General features: G+C 39.9%; 1 protein-coding gene across 1 annotated transcript; it reads left to right on the forward strand.

The window, feature by feature from the left end:
* Positions 1-18,684: 18,684 nt before the first annotated feature.
* LOC148511992 (olfactory receptor 2B8-like) lies at positions 18,685-19,623 on the forward strand. Its single transcript, XM_088482381.1, has one exon. The coding sequence runs from the start codon at positions 18,685-18,687 to the stop codon at positions 19,621-19,623; it is 939 nt and encodes a 312-aa protein (XP_088338507.1).
* The last annotated feature ends 386 nt before the right edge of the window (positions 19,624-20,009 follow it).

Consider the following 20,009-nt stretch of genomic DNA (forward strand, 5'->3'; position numbering starts at 1 on the left):
GATCCGAACACAGGCGTGCCTCATTATGTGAACGGCATTTTAAGGGCATGCATAATTAAGAAAGTAGTGTCATGGCCCAAGTGACAGGGGAGGTTTTATACTGACATGATCGTAGAGCTTAAGAGAAGGAAAGGTCAACCTTTAGCTCTACGACCAGTTGCGATGGTATACGATGCTCGCGATTAATCCTTAAGTAGCCAGAGATGACGTGCTATGCGTAAGAGAAGTGGGCGCATTTTTAGCGATCCAACCGCATCCACCCCTTAGTCGGCCAGCTAACGATCCGACCTGCATCATTTCCATATCCGGCCCCTTTTTCTGTACGACCGTGCGGCCGCTTCGACCGACTCTGAATGAGGTCCTTAGTGAGGGGCAGAACACTATTACGCTGGCTGAATTGTATCCTCACAATGGCAAAACATCTGGATGCGAGTTTTACCATTGAGAGTTGCGGGGATGTCAGAAACATGTAAGTTTGCATGTTCTTGCACTCTTAGGGTGAGTTTTAAAAATGTGTAAGTATAGCACTATACTTCCATATTTGCAAAATGTGGACCCTTTGAATTTTGGCCCTTTGAGTTTGCTAGTATGATCCATAGTCAGACAGAGTAACCCCTTTTGGTTGCAGATAAAGTTATTTTATATTACAGGAAGCTCCAGGAAGCATCAGCACCACAATTACTAGCCATATAAAATAGCATAAAATATATTTAGGTCAAATTAAAGCACTGCTGAAATAGTATATTGCAATATATTATGTATAGATGACAAAGGGACTGATTCTGAATGGATTGCAATTGCAACTATGTATGCAGATTGAACAACTGTGGGCCATTGCGCAAGCATATAAGCTGCATTGTGCATGTGTGGCGATCGCACTGTGAATGCTTGTGAAGATAGGAATTCATTGCAGAGTGAGCATTTGGGGGTGATGACAGCTGAGTGGTCAGAGAAATGCATCATAGGCATGCATAAATTAGCCACTGTGAATAGATATGCAGCTTGAATACCCATTGCGTGCGACAAGACTTGCAATTTTTGCGATGGGTCAGACATGCTGTAATTGTGCATAACTGCCCAATGTGCTCTGATTGTATTGATTTATACACAGGACTGTGAGGTATTATGGATGTGAGAAAGCAGCAGTGGGTGTCTCTATGCTGGCTGAGCTGTGGCTGATGTTACAGATGTATATATAGGACTGTGAGCTGTTGCAGATGTGAGAAAGCAGCAGTGGGTGTCTCTGTGCTGGCTGAGCTGTGGCTGATGTTACAGATGTATACACAGGACTGTGAGGTATTACGGATGTGAGATAGCAGTAGTGGGTGTCTCTATGCTGGCTGTGCTGTGGCTGATGTTACAGATGTATACACAGGACTGGGAGGTATTATGGATGTGAGATAGCAGTAGTGGGTGTCTCTATGCTGGGTGAGCTGTGGCTGATGTTACTGATATATACACAGGACTGTGAGGTATTACAGATGTGAGATAGCAGTATTGGGTGTCTCTATGCTGGCTGTGCTGTGGCTGATGTTACTGATGTATACACAGGACTGTGAGGTATTATGGATGTGAGATAGCAGTAGTGGGCGCCTCTATGCTGGCTGAGCGGTGGCTGATGTTACAGATGTATATACATTATTGTGAGGTATTACAGATGTGAGATAGCAGTAATGGGTATCTCTGTGCTGGCTAAGCTGTGGCTGATGTTACTGATGTATACACAGACTGTGAGGTATTACGGATGTGAGAAGGCAGTAGTGGGTATCTCTATGCTGGCTGAGCAGTGGCTGATGTTACTGATGGATACACTGGACTGTGAGGTATTACGGATGTGAGAAAGCAGTAGTGGGCATCTCAATGCTGGCTAAGCGTTGGCTGATGTTACTGATGTTTACACAGGACTGTGAGGTATTACAGATGTGAGATAGCGATAGTGTGCTTCTCTATGCAGGCTGAGCAGTGGCTGATGTTACTGATGTCGACACAGGACTGTGATTTAGGAAGCATATGGTTGGTTGTTAATTTTGTATTCCGCTCAGATCATTTTCAGTCTGGACTTACATTTGGTAGAGTGGAATAAGGACCTTTTTAGAATTTAAGAAAACAATTGCCCCAGTAGGCTTTATTTAGTAACAAACAAACAGCACAGTGCTGTAGTCCACTCCTATAACTTTTTTTGTCCCTCATAGTTCTGCAGTTAGCCAACAGCACACAGAGGGCCTTATTTAGACCTGGTCGCAAGCGCTGAGCACTCGCAACCGGGTCGATGTTAGCCAACTGGGCATGCGCACATCAGAGCCGGCTCCGACGAGCGCATGCCTGAGACCCGGCTAGCAATGGGCGCTCTGTCGCTACGGGTCTCACACCAAAGGGGGCGAGCTGTTGATGGTGATTTACAGCTCTCCCCATTTGGGAGGCAGGCAGGGGTGGTGGCCAGCCAAACAGAGGCATTCCTAACGGAACGCTTGCCGTTTGGGGGTGGCCCCACTGACATCAGCAATGATGTCAGTGGGGAGCTTCCTGATCGATCAGAGCAGGAAGCTCCCTGGGGCTTGCGCTTGCCAAGACCCAACCTTAGGGTCTCTTTTCAAGCCCCAATGGTCGCGATGGTCTTGACTATCACGACCATCACCCTGGTTGGTTGCTAAGCTGTGGGTGGTAACCCACAGCTTAGCTAGCGACCAGGAGGCCGCTCTAAAAAAAAGAAGCGACCGTCTCTGAATGAGGGCCAGTGTCCCTGCCTTAAAGTACTCCTAATTGTTTTTTTTTATTTAGTATACAAAGTGTGACTATACTACTCACATCCTCTCCCTATAGTCTTTAGTGTGAAATGGCACCTGATAAAATGAGATGGACTTTAAAATGCAATCCCAAACATGCATAATCTAATGGCCAGAAATGTTTTACCTCATTTTGAGATCTGAACATTGTGGGAATATCTGAGTCATGGAAACTGAACCACACTTCTCTAGTGGTAGCAGATCTTTACATAGCTTTCATATACAGTTAAATATGTTAATGTAAAACTTGTGCATTCAAAAATATAATGTCATTATTCGTGTGCCACCTGGCTTATACTAGGGGCACTGTGTGGCAGTTTGCTGTGTGCTTAGGGCCTTCAGATACCTGGCTTTCATGTACAGCCTGCTGAAACAATCTCTTAATTTTCAGATTAAAATTCTACAGCAATTGCAACCATTTACTAGATGGGATATTGCCAGCTATTGACTGACCACTACAGATATTTTTGCCTCTTTCTTAACCCAGATAGATTTTGTCTAGATATTTGAGATTAAGGGGCGGAAACTGAGTGGAAAGCAAAGCAAAGAAGTACAGTAAGTAATTTTTTACCTGGAAGAAACAATTTAGCAATGGAAGGTGGCAAATGCATGTATTATGTTTGCATGCAGGGTAATACCGGCTGTTTTTGCATGTGGCTCACATATGCTGGACAGCTTTATTTTTGCACTGCAATTTAGACTTGAATTAGGACACTCTAAAGTCTATGGTGGAGATTTACTAAGGGTGAAGTTTAGCTGATTTGCTAAGGGCAAATTTCCATAGATACACAAGTCAAACTCTAATTCGTAAACCAAATCATGGCATCTCACCATCGGACCAAACATTCTTGGAATAACATTGACATCACTGCAAATCACAATTTTACTAATGTTCGTGTTTGCAAACTCACACCCAAATTACTTATCAATGAACTACATGAATATTGCCCCCCAATAAATGGTGTTGATATGAATCCTGCACAGATTAGTGAGATACATGCAGGCTTTTGTGTTAATATTGTAATTAAAGTATTTATTTATTTAAAAATGGTCCAACATAGAGTCCCCCCAAAAAGCACAACCAGCACCAGGCTGTGTGAGCCGGTCCAGGTTGTGAAGTTATAGAGAGAGAATGGTGTGGGGGTCCCTGATATTTTAAACAACAAGCACTAGGCTTGTGAGCTGGTTCTTGTTCTGGAAATACAGGGAGAAAAATGTTTAGGGTTTCCTCCTTTTTCCATCAGCTAGTACCAGGCTCTTACTAATGGGGTGTAATGGCAAAGTTGGGGGACATGCTTCATAGGGTCCCCTGGCCAAAGCATTCATCAGCCCACACTAGTCAGCAGAGGCTGGGGAACCCGAGCAAGGTAGGTATTCCCAATAAAGGGGTCCCCCATCTCCAGGGTCCCCCATCTCCAGGGTACTCCAGGCCAGGGCTGAATCCTTGGGCTATTCCATCTCTAGCTGTGGAAGCAGGGTTGATAGGGATAAATAATAGATATCAAATAATATAGTCTTTTGAATAGGAACTATAGGTCCCAGCAAGCCTTCCTCGCATAACAGTACTTGTAGAACCACAAGTACCAGCATGAGGGGCATTAAGGTACTGCTCATACCTCTAGTCCCCTGTAAAATAATAACATAACACACACCAAATGATTCAGTATTTTATTACACAAGCACTTACTCAGTAACTTACTCTCCCACAATCACACTACATACCTACCTTGTTCCTTACACCGGTTTGTAGAATCCTCAATCGTTCTAAAAAAACAAAACATACTCACCCAGCCTTTGTTTCAGATGCTCTTTGGTCCGTGTAGGTGTCCATGATGTTGGTAAAAAAAATGAAATCGTGGAGCTGACTGTACACATTACTGATCTTACTGATCTATCTATGGTTCTACTCATGATGTGGCAGGGATTTGGGAATTCATGTGCAGTTTAGGGATAATAAGAGTGAACTCGCACACACCACAACACAACCATTTTTATCACCACTGAATGACAATTATCAGCCCAACATGCTTCTTAGTAAAGTTGAGATCTGCTACGGGGAATGTTCCAGTGATAAGACCTGATTTGCAATCGCAGCCCATAATGATTCTTAGTAAATCTCCCCCTAATGAGGCCTATCCATTAGCAGATAAATTGAAAGACTGAATGATATATCGTTCTGTCGTTCAATTTATCTGCTAATGGATAGGCCCTGAAGGATGACAGATGCGCACTCCCGCGGCCAATAAATTGTGTCTTTCGTTTCTACAACATATTGGTCAATTAGCGCTTATAGCTGCCAGATATTACAAATATCTGGCAGTTTATAAGCGGTAAACGACGAACGATATTTTTTATGAAACTTCATAGTAACATAAAAAAATTAACTCCCTGAATGATGTCATGCAATATTGTTCATCGTTCGTCTTTTGCAAAAATGTGTCATGTACATGACAGATATCTGTCACCGCAGCCCCAGGAATTTTCAAGGGATAATCTTTTATCTTTCAACGTTAGAAAAAGATCTGCTAATGGATAGACCCCTTAACTTTATTAGCAAATGTTACATCTGCCCCTACTGCACTGCATCATGGTTTTAAAACAGGTTCAAAGTTACCTGCTCTTTTTTGCTTTGCTCCCAATGTAGAATCAGCCCTTATGGCTGACCCTCTTCAAAATAGAAGCAATGATATAACTATAATCTGGGTCCCCTATAATGGTTATTTTAAATGGTGCTTGTGATTCATCGCTGAATATTTGGCTTCAGCGTGAATATATTCAGCCTCACTTTTTTTTTGTTTAGTACATTATTATGCACCTGATATGCGCTGTAACCTGCCTTCATTTTGAAGTTATAAAAAAGATTGACAATGAGAAGCAACTTAAAAGCATCTCCCAGGAAGAGCGTCCCCTGGTGGATCAGAACACAAAGGTGCTGCTATTATGTTTTCATAGAGAATTGGTGTAATTGTACATTTGAGACATATGAATATAACACACTGAGGAATAATGTAGCTGTAATATTAAGGGCTCTTCTGCAAGATGAGAAAACATTATTGGACATTTCCTATATTTTGAAGACAGTAAAAGGTACGTCTTATTAACATTTACAAAGCAATTCAATGGAATTTTTTTTATCTGTCCAGATATCGTGTTTTATATCTTTTTTTTTTTCAAATTATCAAAATTGTTAGAAATAATTCTATATATTTAACCAATTTTATTAAAGTTATAAAATCTGTTCTCTAGCAATTGTTTGGGGTTAATGATGAGCTGAAATGCAATTAGAAATTTTTAATTAACTCAACTTTATGCTATGAAAAGGTTCATATCTGAACATTTTATTGATTTAACAAAAGTATTTTATGCATGCAGCACATTACTAGGCTTGAAGAAAATGTAGGTTGTTTTAAGTAAATAGACAGCCAGCATTTAAAATAACATGTTACTATGATCAAAGCACCTTCATCTATTAAAACAGTGGTCAGAGAACAGGGGTAAATTACCCCACATGGGGTAAAAATGTAATTACTAGGGGCAATGGACGGACAGCTGGGCATGCATATGAATTATTCTATAATATAGAATGATTCATAAGCATGCCCGCTGTGCTGCAGGGAGGCTCTAAGCCAGATGCCCGCTGAGATGTTATTACCAGCGGGCACCCGGCTCCTTCCCTGCAGCGCCACATTAGCCAGAGGCTGGAGTTCTCTTCTGAACTGCAGCTTCCGCCTCTCTCCATGTGCACTATGATGTCTCTCCCATAGTTCCGAGGATCAGCTGGGCGGACAGGACGGCGGCGGATGCAGGAGCGGGGATTAAGGTAAGTGGTTTTTTTGTACAAGTGGCAACACTACAGGTGCATTATATGGGGGCGATACTAATGGTGCACTAAATGGGGGCACTATTACAGGGGCATTTTATGGAGGCACTTCTACAGGGGCATAACTATGGGGGCACAACTACAGGGGCACTACTACAGAGGCATAATTATGGGGGCACTACTACAGGGGCATTATATGGGGGCACTACTACAGGTGCATAACTATGGGGGCATTATATGGGGGCACTACTATGATTTCCTTCCTTTAAAATCAAGGGGGTAATGTAGGTGTATCTAAATATATTTTGGGGTAAAAGGTAAAAAAGCTCCCTGACCCCTGTATTAAAAAGTCACCCTTACATTACACCTTCATCCACTCACCTCTTCCATTATCAATTCACACACATGAAGATTTTAGAACCAATTTTTTCACATTTGCCTATGTGCACACAGACGTTATTTGTTGTTTTACATACATTAGGTAAAGTAAACTTTGATTTATATACAAACTGGAACATTGTAGAAATGTATATTCTAGCAAAGACACTGATGCAGTATTCTCACTGATGGTCACTGTATTCAGTCTCTTTTTACCACTCGTTGCAGAAAATATTGATAACAGAGAACATTAGCTTGCCCTCAAATATAAACACATTGGCTAGCCTCTCATGTTATATCCAAATATGGAAACACTTCCATATTACATATTGCTAAGTTATTAGCAATACTTATATTAGATTTAGTATTCTTTCAACTATAAATATAAAATGGAGAAATGGTGCTTCCAGACTAACTAAAAATGATATAAACACAGTGCAGTCAAAGGTATAAAAAGTACTATACAGGTATACAATTAAAAAACCACACTAAGCAGTGGATCACTGCAATTGCTGGTGCTGTTATTATGTATTAATTTTGTTCAATATCTGCTGCGAGTAATTTGGGTCTAGTTGAGATCCTAGAGATATATAATCTCAAGCAAACTATATAAAATACAATGATTACTGCGCTTGGTATCGATACTTAATAACCAAAATAGGGACAATCATATGAAAACTGTTTGCTCTCTATTAATAAACAGGATGCTTTGAATAGAAAATACCCATTTAATGGTTAAGATAATAAAACATAAACAAATAATTAAGATGTGATATAATATATAAAACCAATGACTACACATATACAGCATCACATAACAATTACATATACATATATTACTAGATCTAGCAGCTTGAGATTATATATATAGTCTATTCTATTTGTACAATTTTAATTCCAAGCCACATACAAATGTTACTTTGTTTCTATGTAACATTCCACAGTTGAAAGTATCACTTCAGTATAGTATAAGTCAGTTCAAAGATCTTCACTTTATAGTGCAGGCATTCCAGGTATTTGATTCACAGCCATCAATTGTGATTGATAGACACTGGCCTCCCAGTGTTATGTAGTGTTATCCAGAAAACATCTTATAATAGAGTTACCTCAGTCTTTGTGAGCTCGTATCCTTTATATACAAATAAAAAGTATGGTGCTCAGCAATGGAATCTGGATATTTCACAGCATATGTCGGAGCGGTGGCAGGAACCACTGATGCCTAGAGGGTGACGTCAATGCGTTTCATTCTGTATATCATCGGGACTTTCTCAAGACTGGATAACAGAGCTTCTGGTATCTCCTTATATCCTTCCAAGTTCACATTATTGAATCAGTAGCACATGGGCTTAATAGGTGCCGCAGATTTTCCATTTCCTCTTTAAATTTGAAAAGTGCATATTCCTTATTATGTCTATCCAAATATATATCTGCAAATACATTGGTTATATATGACATATCATTATTTTATTCTACAATAAAACAGAGATAATGGAAAAAATCACAATACAGCTCATTTGTTTCATATTTTTAATTTTCAAACTAAAAACAGCCTCCTGTTTATTTCATATTGATAACGAAAATGGTGCTACATATATATTTCTTATTCAGTCTAAACCCATTACCATTATTCAGACTAGATTAAATAAAAACTAAATTGAAGTATCCATAAATCGTATGTGTGTATATATAAATATATATATGTAAATATATATATATATATATATATATATATATATATATATATAGTTTGTTAAATTCATAATCACTCAGATTATTTAGATTATTTTTGTATGTCCAATATTACATTTTGTAAATAGTATAGTGCAACCATATCTTGGTTTTAAATTTAATATTTGCTTTTTAGTTTTTAACTTTTGATTGCATACATTCTCAATTTCGTTTTCCAAAGATTATACACCAAAATTATTTATTGAAATAAAATCTACCTCATACATATTAGTACATATTTCAAAGTCTTTATGCTTCTGATTCTTTAGTATCTTATTTTCATACTATATATGTTTAATGTTTTTAATATATGCATAATTCTATACAGATGATATGAATACATACACACCCAATCATGCACCCAATGATAATAAAACCCCCATATGTCACCAGAATGTACAGTATGCATCTATAATTCTCTAATCTGCTATCCATGACATTTTCTGTAGCAGGGGCGGATTGGGCTGCCGGGAGATCGGGACAGTTCCCGCTGGGCCGGCTCAAATGTGCCCCTCCACACCACCCCAAGGGCCGGCCGCTAGTACTGGTATCCCGAGGCTGGGCTGCATGTAAGCAAGCACAGGCTCAGTGCCTAACACTGGCCGTGCTGGCAACACTACGGCAGGCTGCATATCTGAAGAGCTTTACAGGGCTGCTGCTGACTGCCGAGAAACTGGCCCTGCCCTGTCTGCTGAGTGAGCAGGGGAAGGGGCTCCACGCTGTGTATTGAAGGAAGAAGACACACAGCCCCGTCCCCTGCCTAGGCACTGTGCAATAAGAGCAGGCACGAGCATAGGATGTGTCATGTGTGCACTGTGCTGGGATCCGTGCGATAGGAAGGGGAGGAGCCAGGCAGTATCTGGGCTCGGGGTCTAGTGTCTGTCTATCAGACTGAGGCAGGTGCTTCTGCAAGTAATAGAGAGTGAATGGATCTTCTCCTCTTCGTTGCTGGCAGCATCATGGCTGTGGCTGGTGAGTAACTGTCACTGCTGTTAAAAAGAGGCTGTGTTGTTATATAGGGGTCTATGTTATACAGAGGAAGGAGTCTTATAAATGGGGCTATGTTGTCATATGGGGGCTGTGGTGTTAAATTGGTGGATGTAGTGTTATATAGGGGCTATGTTATATGTGAAGCTTTGTTATATGGGGGGCTCTGTTTTATATGTCGATCTGGTGTTATATAGGGGGCTGTGGTTTTATATAGGGGGCTGTGGTGTGTATATATATATATATATATATAGAATTGTATTTCAGTGTATATGGGGTTGTGTCTGTATATAGGGGCCTTGATGTTATCTAGAGCTGTGTGCCAGTATATACTTGCTGTGGTATATAGAGCTGTGTGTCAGTATATAGGGACTGTGGTGACGATATATAGGGGGCCGCAGTATTAAATAGAGCAGTGTGTTGGTGTATACAGGCCGTAGTAAGGGTATGCAATCGGGAAGCCGACTGCCTAAATACCGTCAGCCGGCTTCCTGACTGTCATATCCCGGCAAGGGTGAAATGCTGGGCGTCTAGATGTAGACGCCCGCATTTCCCCGACGCCAGGAGACCGGCGCCCGGCATCCCGATCTTAGAGATGCCAGGCGCCGCGAGCGGACAGCCGCTGGGGGGAGGGTTTGGTTTAGGGCTCCCGGGGGGGACTTAGGGTTAGGCACCCCCCTGGGAGGGTTAGGGTTAGGCTAGGGGGAGGGAGGGTTAGGGTTAGGCACCACGGGGGGGACTTAGGGTTAGGCACCCCCCCGGGGGACTTAGGTTTAGGCAGCGGGGAAGGGGGTGGTTAGGGTTAGGCACTTAGAGGGGGGATTAGGGTTAGGCACCCCTAAGGAGGGTTAGGGTTAGGGGGGTTAGGTTAGGTTAGACAATACTTACCTATCCACGATCGGGATTTCCAGCGCTGTTGGGCTTCCGCTGCCGGGATCTCTGCTGATGTCGGGCTGCCGTTGCTGGGAATAACAATTCCGTAGTAAGTGTATATCACTAAGGGGACCCCCATGCTGTATGTTTATGCTTTCTCCTATAGTTTCCTTTCAAGGAAATTTAAATGTTTTTCACATCCTAACTCCCATCTAAAGTGACGGGAGATCGGGGTGCTATATTCAATTGTTTTTAGATGCCCATGCATATTGCACATGTCGTGCCCAAATAGACAGAGTTTAGCCACATAATATGGCTAAACCAATCTATAGACCAGCTTTGGGCGGCCAAACTGCTGACTTACCACACATTTCTGCTCACCTGTTCAGGGGACTGTGCGCAGAAATGTGTGCTCCCGTGGCTGTATGCGCCACAAACAAAGCAACAATTGAATTGCTCTCTGTTGAGAACCTGGCGCTATCAGCTGTTGGCGAAAATAATTAAATTCCCTTCATTTTGTTCTTATGTTGCGTTCGGTAAATTTCTGCTGTGTCTTGAGTTCTGGATTGTTAGATATCTCCAGGGGCAGTATCCTCTGCTCCCCTCAGTGGCTTATGACGCCTGTAGCGATCAGAGCTTAGCTCCAATTGGCCAGTGTTTAGAGCTTCTTCACATGCGCAGAGGCTCCTTGTATGGTGTTATGGTGCTCAGCCGCAGCAGCTCCTGCCATGGACCTTTGCAGAGCTCTATGAGTCACTCCTTGCAAGACGCCTCCAGCAAGGAGTTAAGTGGCTACTTCTCTGTTACACTGCTCTGTGTCAGAGAATTCATAATGGCTTTAATAATGAGTATTTCAGTGTTTTAGGATCTACACCTAGCATAGGGCTGGTGCAAGTTTTGATGGTGTCTCCAATGGTGGGATCTAAAGATGCAGCACAAAGCAGATTGCAGCATGTGAAGATGCTGTAGATGGGAGTCACAGTCCTTACACTTTCAGACATATGGCTGTACACAATGCAAGGGGTTTGTAGTGACTGCAACTGCGTCTGACTCAGAATCAGGCCATATGGAGAGGGAGTATCCCACCCCACCACTGACCCCACCCCCATTAGGGCTGCTTCCCGAAACTTCCCGGGCTGGTTTTCCATCCCAATCCACCCCTGTTCTGTAGTGACATGTGAGATACTAATTGTGTTTTTTACTTTTAGTGAAGAGTGCATATCCCTGTAGTGTGTACTACTACCTGTAGTCCCACTACCCCTACACCATTCATCTTGTTTATTTCATTGGCTGCCCCACATTGCAGCAAATTATTAGACACAGCAACCAAAATTCCTCGTACCTGACCAATTGTACCGGTAAGGTGGGGTCCAGTGCCACAAAGGTATAGACCCCCTAGTATATTGATAACAAATCCTATAGGACCCAGCTAAAATACTCATAGGGTCTAATGCTTTGTTAAGCCCTTGTGGGTTTAAGGTATCCAATTTAAATGTCCATGCTGACTCTCCTATACACAGTTGGTGAAATATATTCCCTTCTCTTTTGGTAGTATTTATTTGTTCAACTACCACCACAGATAGACCAGTTGGGTCACTATTGTGGCAGTGGAATAAATGATGAGAGACACTGTGTGTAAGTAACTTGTTAACAATATTCCGTCTATGTTCTCTGAACGTACATTTACTTGATCTCGTTGTTCTTCCTACATATTGTAGGGTACCTGGACATTGCAATACATACACACAGTAGGTGGATTCACAGTTGATTAATTGTCTAATAGTAAAAAGTATGGTGGTCGCTCACATCAGCTTAATGATATAGCACAGGTGTTTACACTGAACACAGAAAAAAAGGAATATTCCCTCCAGCACACTGCAGCAAAATCAACAAAAATACTTGAATCCTACATGATAATAGAAATTCAGAGGTATCAGTGACATAAATTTGCAAATATATGATTAAGCGCCAGGTCAACATCAAGGCTCCTTTATACTGGCATCCCTAACATTAAGGGGTTCACGTCCAAGGTGCAAGGGACCCCAAAAATAATCCAGCCAAGGACCATCCCCAGGGCATCACTCAAAAAGGGAAAAATGGTGATAGTGAAGTGTAAAGTATAGATGTGTAAAGATAATCAATAAGTGTTAATGTAATGAGAAAGAATTAAAATTACATAAATAATGAACAAACAAATAGAAAGGTGATGAAAAATTATCTATGTGAATTAAGAGGTGATTCCCTGAAAAAGGCCCAGTCAGAGCAACTCTGGGGGCCCCACGCCCAAACGTTCACACCAAAATAATTATTGCTACCTAATAGTAGCACCCACTCTGGGTCATATAATTATAAATAAATGTGCTGCATAATAACAGCACATGTATAAGCTGAGAGGTGACTCACCTAGGAGGTACCCCAGAAACCTCCAAATGGCACTATAAGGACCAGCACATCCTCCCAATGCTGGTTCCCTTCATGCCTCTCAGAACTGCAAATAAAAAGTATGGTGGTCGCTCACATCAGCTTAATGATTTAGCACAGGTGCTTGTAAAGGGTGGGGTTTACACTGAACACAGAAAAAAGGAATATTCCCTCCAGCAATATGCAGCAATATAAACAAGATGCTTGAATCCTACATGATAATAGAAATTCAGAAGTATTAGTGACATACATTTGCAATTATATGATTATGCGCCAGGCCAACGTCAAGCCTCCTCTATACCAGCATCCCTAACATTAAGGGGGTCACTTCTGAGGCACAAGGCACCTCAAAATAATCCAGCCAAGGACCATCCTCAGGGCATCACTCGAAAAGGGAAAAAAGGTGATAGTGAAGTGTAAAGTATAGATGTTTAAAGATAATCAATATATTATCATGTAGTATTCAAGTATTTTTGTTGATATTGCTGCGGTGTGCTTGAGGGAGTATTCCTTTTTTTCTATGTAATTGTCTAATAGGAAAAGTTTTGCAATTTGTAGAAGATGTGATGTTACAAACTTTGTTCTTTATATGTTTACAGGTAAGACAAACCATTCTATTGCCATTATAATTGCCTACTAGTTTTGAATTTAACCATGTGTTTTCCAGAGGTTTATTCACTGATTTTAACTCACTGGGTGCCAAAATGTTATTTAAGTTGGTTTTCTTTTTAAAAGTGATTAAAGGTTTATCCTCTATACATTTTTAATAAATCAGGTCCTGTATCAGAATGAGAAAGTTATTATAGATGATTTTTTTTTATCTTTCCTGATTTGTATTAAATTTTAATATACAGTATAAAGGTTACTGGTTCAACTGAATAATTTTTAATGCTCCCATTCCTCCTTTTCTGTTTGTTCTCTTTCCCTCATCTATTTTTTATTTATTCATAAGAAGATCTGATCTTTTGATGGATTTGACATACTCTCTGGTGTTCTGCAATACTGTAGGTGCTCTGAATAACCTCTTCTTTTAAAGAAGAGGTTTTGCTACCAAAAAAATCAGGAGCCTCCAGCAACTTCCGGGAGAGTAGGCAAATTTGGGTAGTAATATATACATATTAGAATTAGTATTATTATAAATGGTAGCTTGGCGCATTATCTAATGTTTTCATTTATATAATTAAACTAGAGATGAGTGAGTTAGGTTTCCTTGAAACTGAACCTTTTCAAATTTAGACTTTCTGTGGTGTTCCGAGTCCCGACTCGGTTATTGCCATTGGGCTCGGGTCTAAAAATGAGGCAAAACATAATCTTCCCAGCGTAGAATCTCACGTGTTTTGTATTGAATATAAAACAAGTCCCTCCCTAGTGTTTGGGTGCCATTTTATTCAGGAGTTGTAACAGGGAGAGTGTGGGCAGAGCTCTGTGATTTGCTTGGACAAAAATGAACAAACTTAGGGGCACTGACTCATTTTGGACTGTACAGACTAACTTAAAATTACTAAAGGCAGGGGCATTGTGTACTGCCATTAGGAACATTGTGTTAAGAATTAAAGTTAAGTAGATGCAGTACCACTATTAATATTAGCATTGAAAGTTGCAGTGTGAAGTTTTAGTTTAAAAAAAAAGAAAAATATATTCTTTAAAAACTTGTGTGTATTCAGGGCTAGGCAGTGGCACTGTGTTAAACAATAAAATTCAGTAGGTGTAGTGCCACTGTTCCTAGAAGCAATGTGAGTCAATATGGATCACAATCAGTTGATAGAAGTGCAGGAGCAGCAACCAAGTACTGGTGCTGCAACTACAGCCAGTAATGATGACACTATTACTTCAACACCTAATAAAGCCAGTGATCAATGACATAGCGGGTTTAAGATAGGGCACCTGAAATCCAAACAATATTTCATAATGTTAAAGAGAAAAAAATCACCTCTGATAATAACTGGAAAGTTTCCAGGCAAAAAAAAATTAAATTGACAAGGGAAGGCTCAGGCCTTGGCCTTTATTTGTGAGTTGTGGTTCTAAAACTTCTGTCAGTCAGGCATCTTCTCCTGTAACCTAACATTATAATTCAACACCTTCTCGCTAAGAGTCAAGGAGAGATGACAATTGTTAAACAGGCAAATATGTGCAGAAAAAACATTAAGGCTGCAGAACAAACATTAAAGCTGCAGAACAAACAATGTGCTCAGGAATGTCACAAATCCCTGAAAAGGGTGTCCACAAGTGCTATGTGTGAGTCTGATTTTTCTGATACTGTAGAGAAGCCTCCTTTAACCACTTCTGCACCATCTAAAAATGTGGGGATAAACGACAGAAGTAAAGATGGTGACAAAAATTGAGGATGCTACTGTTGAAGTAGAACAGACAGAGTGGGATAGTTGTGTAGCTGATGTCATTAATGAAGATGCAATGAAAAGGATGTTGTTTGTACAAGTGAGTCACTATTGGCAGAATTTTTTGCCCATTGCCATGCTTGGGAATAAGACCAAAAAAAACCACTTCGTGCAGTATGTGTAGATTTACTTTTACTCAAATTCTGACAAAAATTGTCAAGCCAGGTAGCATTTGTAAACCCAAAGTAAGTAGAGGTAGGAATGCCAGCTATCTAGGATTCTCCTCCCTGTTATGTCAACCAAGACATTGATGTCTTCTAGTTCAGATGACCACATTAGACCATTGGCTCACTGTGAAAAGTCCTGGTATGGCCAATATATCCTTGCCTACACATATTTTGTTAGATTGATTAGTTTTTAGTTCTGACTGGTTGTCAGAAAGTTCTTGGTAAGTCAGACTCTTTTTTAACCCAAAATAATCTAAAAGTATTTAATCTCCTGAATTTCAGACCTTATTTATGAGAAGCTGTATTTATTTTTATATTCTCAGAAGGAAAGGTTAATTGGATAAGTGTGATTTTCTGCTTGCCAACAATAATGTTGCTTGGAAGATGATTTATAAGTGTAGATACAGTATTCAACTATATGCGTTCACATTGTCATGGTAGGCCCACACTTCTCTTAGTTTATGAAACATGGCTACTGAGATCCTCATGATTTTAGCCCAATTAGAATTGTCCAAACCAAAAGTACAGTATCTCCCTCAATGTTTGGTGTACCTTTAAAAATGTTTAAAGTGTGTTTCACAATTTTTGCCACACATAGAACTAAAACAGATTAAATTTTCGTTTTATGTGGGCCAAAAAAATAAATCACATAATTCAATCCTATTTTATGTTTCATTGAACAGGCAGCAGAAGGTGCAATCTCAGTCCTGTCATTTTTAATGGAGGAGACAGCCCCTGCACTTTGTAGTAGACGTCACCATCTTTGTATTCTAAAGCGGAGAAGGTGTCGGCCCTGTCTCAAATGCTGTCAGAAAGGGTATTGAATTTCCACATAGTTGGGGATCAAAAAGGTGGACCCCCTTCATAGCATTGTAAGTATTTTTAATTTCAATTCATATATAAAATACATCAGGAGTTGCATACAGTATATACAATGTGATATATTTCATCGTCAATTGCTATATGAATGTATATAAGTTATAGTAGAGAATATTCAGCATTTTGTTTGCAGCACCAATAATGCACAATAATGTTATAATCAACTCAGATGCGCATTTTTTTCAAAATCCAAGTTGTCCAAAAAATGTTTATTGAGGCACTTTCCTAACTATGCTCATTAAAAATAAACTTAAGTAAATATTAGTAGGCCAAATGTGTAAGATAAGAAGCAATGCAATCCTTAGGAGCTTCAATTTATTAAACTCCTACATTAACTAGTTGCATTACTAAAACAGGTGCATGGATTGCAGCCTCATTTGGGCCCACAGCTGAGGTTGGCCCATATTCCCTGTTAAAGTTCCATGTGTAATATAGCTTTTTCCCCCTTGGTTGGTACATAATGGACATTACCAACAGTTTCTATGGGGGCCCACAAATATTTAGTTACAACTATGTTTGCAGTAAATGGTGCACAAAAAATAAAAAAACATTGTGTGTTCAATGAAGAATGGCATGACTAGTTTAAGTTAACAGGAAGGTTACAGTAGATCCATCACCCATGTAATACAACAGTTGTATGTTAAAAAGTGTCTTTAAACAAACAGAGCATCAAACCTTAAAGTGGGTGTTCTACAGCAGCAGGAAACCACACTGCATTCCACTTCTGTCAGATAAGAACATGAATCTGACTACAGTGGGTACAAGCTTACCAAAAAAATGAGGAGATGAAGATTTTAAAAGCTTTGCCTTGTCTCACAAACGTAAATTTCTCATGCAACATGAATATTTTAGGTTCATATTTTGGTGTAAATAATATGGATCTGTAGCTCCTTGTATTAATACTTCATCATAGTTTTATTATTATCCATGTGTCTAAATTCTAATAGCCAGTAAGAAGCAGTTATTTCAGTCCAGCTGACCTTTACTCTCTTTTATCATGTTAGAGGCTTGACTTCAAAATCACAACTAAATTACCTTCTTTTAATTACAGTTAGTGATGGTTCTAGGTGCGGGCTAACAGGGCCGTCGCTCGGAGTGTCAACACCTAGACGGCACCACTGAGTCCCCCCCCCGAAAAAAAACCTTGAAGGAAAAAAAAAAAAAATGCACCGGTCCCAAACCCCCCCCAGCTGCCACTGCCGCCACCGGGAGGCTGCATTTGCCGGGCGCCCACTGATATTTGTTATCAGCAGGTACCCAGCTCCCTCCCTGCAGCAGCAGCCGAAAGCCGGAGCTCACTCCTGAGCTCCGGCTTCCGGCAGAGAGAGTACTATGGGAGGGACGTCATGATGTCATGACATTTCTCCCATAGATCCGAGGAGCCGTGGTTGGACCGGACGGCAGTGACAGTGGAAGAAGGAGTGGGGCTACAGGTAAGTATTGTTTTTTTTTTCAGTCGGAAGCACCAGCACTGGGGTCATGATTATAGGGGCATTACTACTGGGGGACGACTGCAGGGGGCATTACTACTAGTGGGCACAATTACAGGGGGCATTAATTCTGGGGGCATTACTAATGGGGGCACTACTACTGGGGACATTACTACAGTGGGCACTATTATAGGGGGCATTACTAATGAGGGCAGTACTACTGGGGAGCATTACTAATGAGGGCAGTACTACTGGGGAGCAGTACTAATGGGGGCACTACAATAGGGGGCATTACTTATGGGGGATTACTACTGGTGAGCATTACTAATGGGGGCTCTACTAATGGGGGCACTACTATAGGGGGCATTACTAATGGGGGGATTATTACTGGGGAGCATTACTAATGTAGGGGCAGGGATCATTGATAATTAAAATCACTTGGTACAGAAACTGAGCTAAGATCTTAGAAAAAACTTTGTCCTTGATGTGAGGACACTTTATTCCACCACCACATTAGCTTCCTACTGCCTTCACAGATATTCACATATTTTTACATTTGTGAGAAGAAAGTGATGTGGGTGGCCAGTCAGAAAGTTAACCTAAAATCGTATTAAAGTATCTATAACTGCTGTCCACATGACATCACATACTGTACTCTATATTTAACATTACTGGAATTAAATTTTATTTGTTTCAGTATAGTGAATATAATTAAAACAATATTAGGTGATGAATTTCTTTTTTTAGAATTTAAGAATCAACATTAATGAACATAATATTTATTACAGAGCACTAAGATAAGTTTCCATTTTATTTTAAAGAATGCCTTGGAAAAATAACACAGTTATAATGGAATTTATTCTACTTGGACTTTCCAGTGAGCCCAGAACACAAGTTGTTATTTTCTATGTCTTCCTGATTATGTATATGATCATATTAATTGGAAACATTTTCATAATTTTTCTAATTATGACAGATGTCAATCTTCACATTTCTATGTATTTCTTCCTTGCCAACCTCTCATTTCTGGATCTCTGCTACTCATCATCCACTGTGCCAAGGATGCTGAAAGATTTGATGTCAGTAAAGAAAACTATCTCTTATGCTGAGTGTGCAACACAAATGTATATTGCTCTCTATTTAGGGGAAACAGAGTGTATTCTGCTTGCTATTATGGCTTATGACCGTTATGTGGCTATATGTTATCCATTACATTATACTACAATCATGAGTAAAGTGGTTTGTGTGAGATTAGCCATGGGTACATGGATTTGTGGGTTTCTTTTCTCAGCTTTGATGGTTACTCTGACACTCAGTGTAAATCGTTGTGACAATAATGAAATTAATAATTTTTTATTTGAAGTGCCAGAAGTGTTATCACTTGGTTGTGAAAATATTTTTATTATTGAATTAGTCATTTTTGTAGTTGGTGTTATTATTCTCATAGCCCCAGTCACATTTATTGTAATATCTTATTTTCAAATCATTTTAAGCATTTTAAAAATGAAATCTGCAGCCGGGCAGCGGAAAGCTTTCTCCACCTGTGGGTCTCACATGATGGTTGTGACAATGTTTTATGGCTCATGTATGGCTGCCTACATGAAACCTAGGTCAAGCTCTATATCAGGAACAGACAAATTCATTGCTATATTTTACTTAATTATTACACCAATGCTGAATCCTATGATTTATACACTTAGGAATAATGATGTAAAAGCAGCCTTTCTAAAATGTAGAATTAGAAATGGCTTCTGCTATTAAAAATATAAGGGTTGTATAGACATAAATTTTTATCTGATTTTTGAGAAAACACTTGATTGCTTGTCAAAAATGAGAAATTTATGTTTCATTTGTAATCAGTAATTGACATAACAAAATCTTAGGTATAATTGTAACATAGACCAAAGTCATCTTTCTATCAACTCTAAGGTGTGATTGGTCAAAACCAATCATCAAATGGCTTTGATTGATAGTTTTAAAATGGAAATAGAAATAATTGCTAAACAAGCCAGGTTTAGCATTTATACCTATAGCCATTTATAATCCATCGGTTGAAGCAACTGATGATCATGTAGTTTGACAAACTGCTCCTAAATAAATCTACACCTCCAGTAACTTAAAATTATGTTGGCTCTGTTGAACATGGT

This window comes from Taudactylus pleione, unplaced genomic scaffold (assembly GCF_031769625.1).
Source record: "Taudactylus pleione unplaced genomic scaffold, aTauple2 ptg000286l, whole genome shotgun sequence".
NCBI lineage: Eukaryota > Metazoa > Chordata > Amphibia > Anura > Myobatrachidae > Taudactylus > Taudactylus pleione.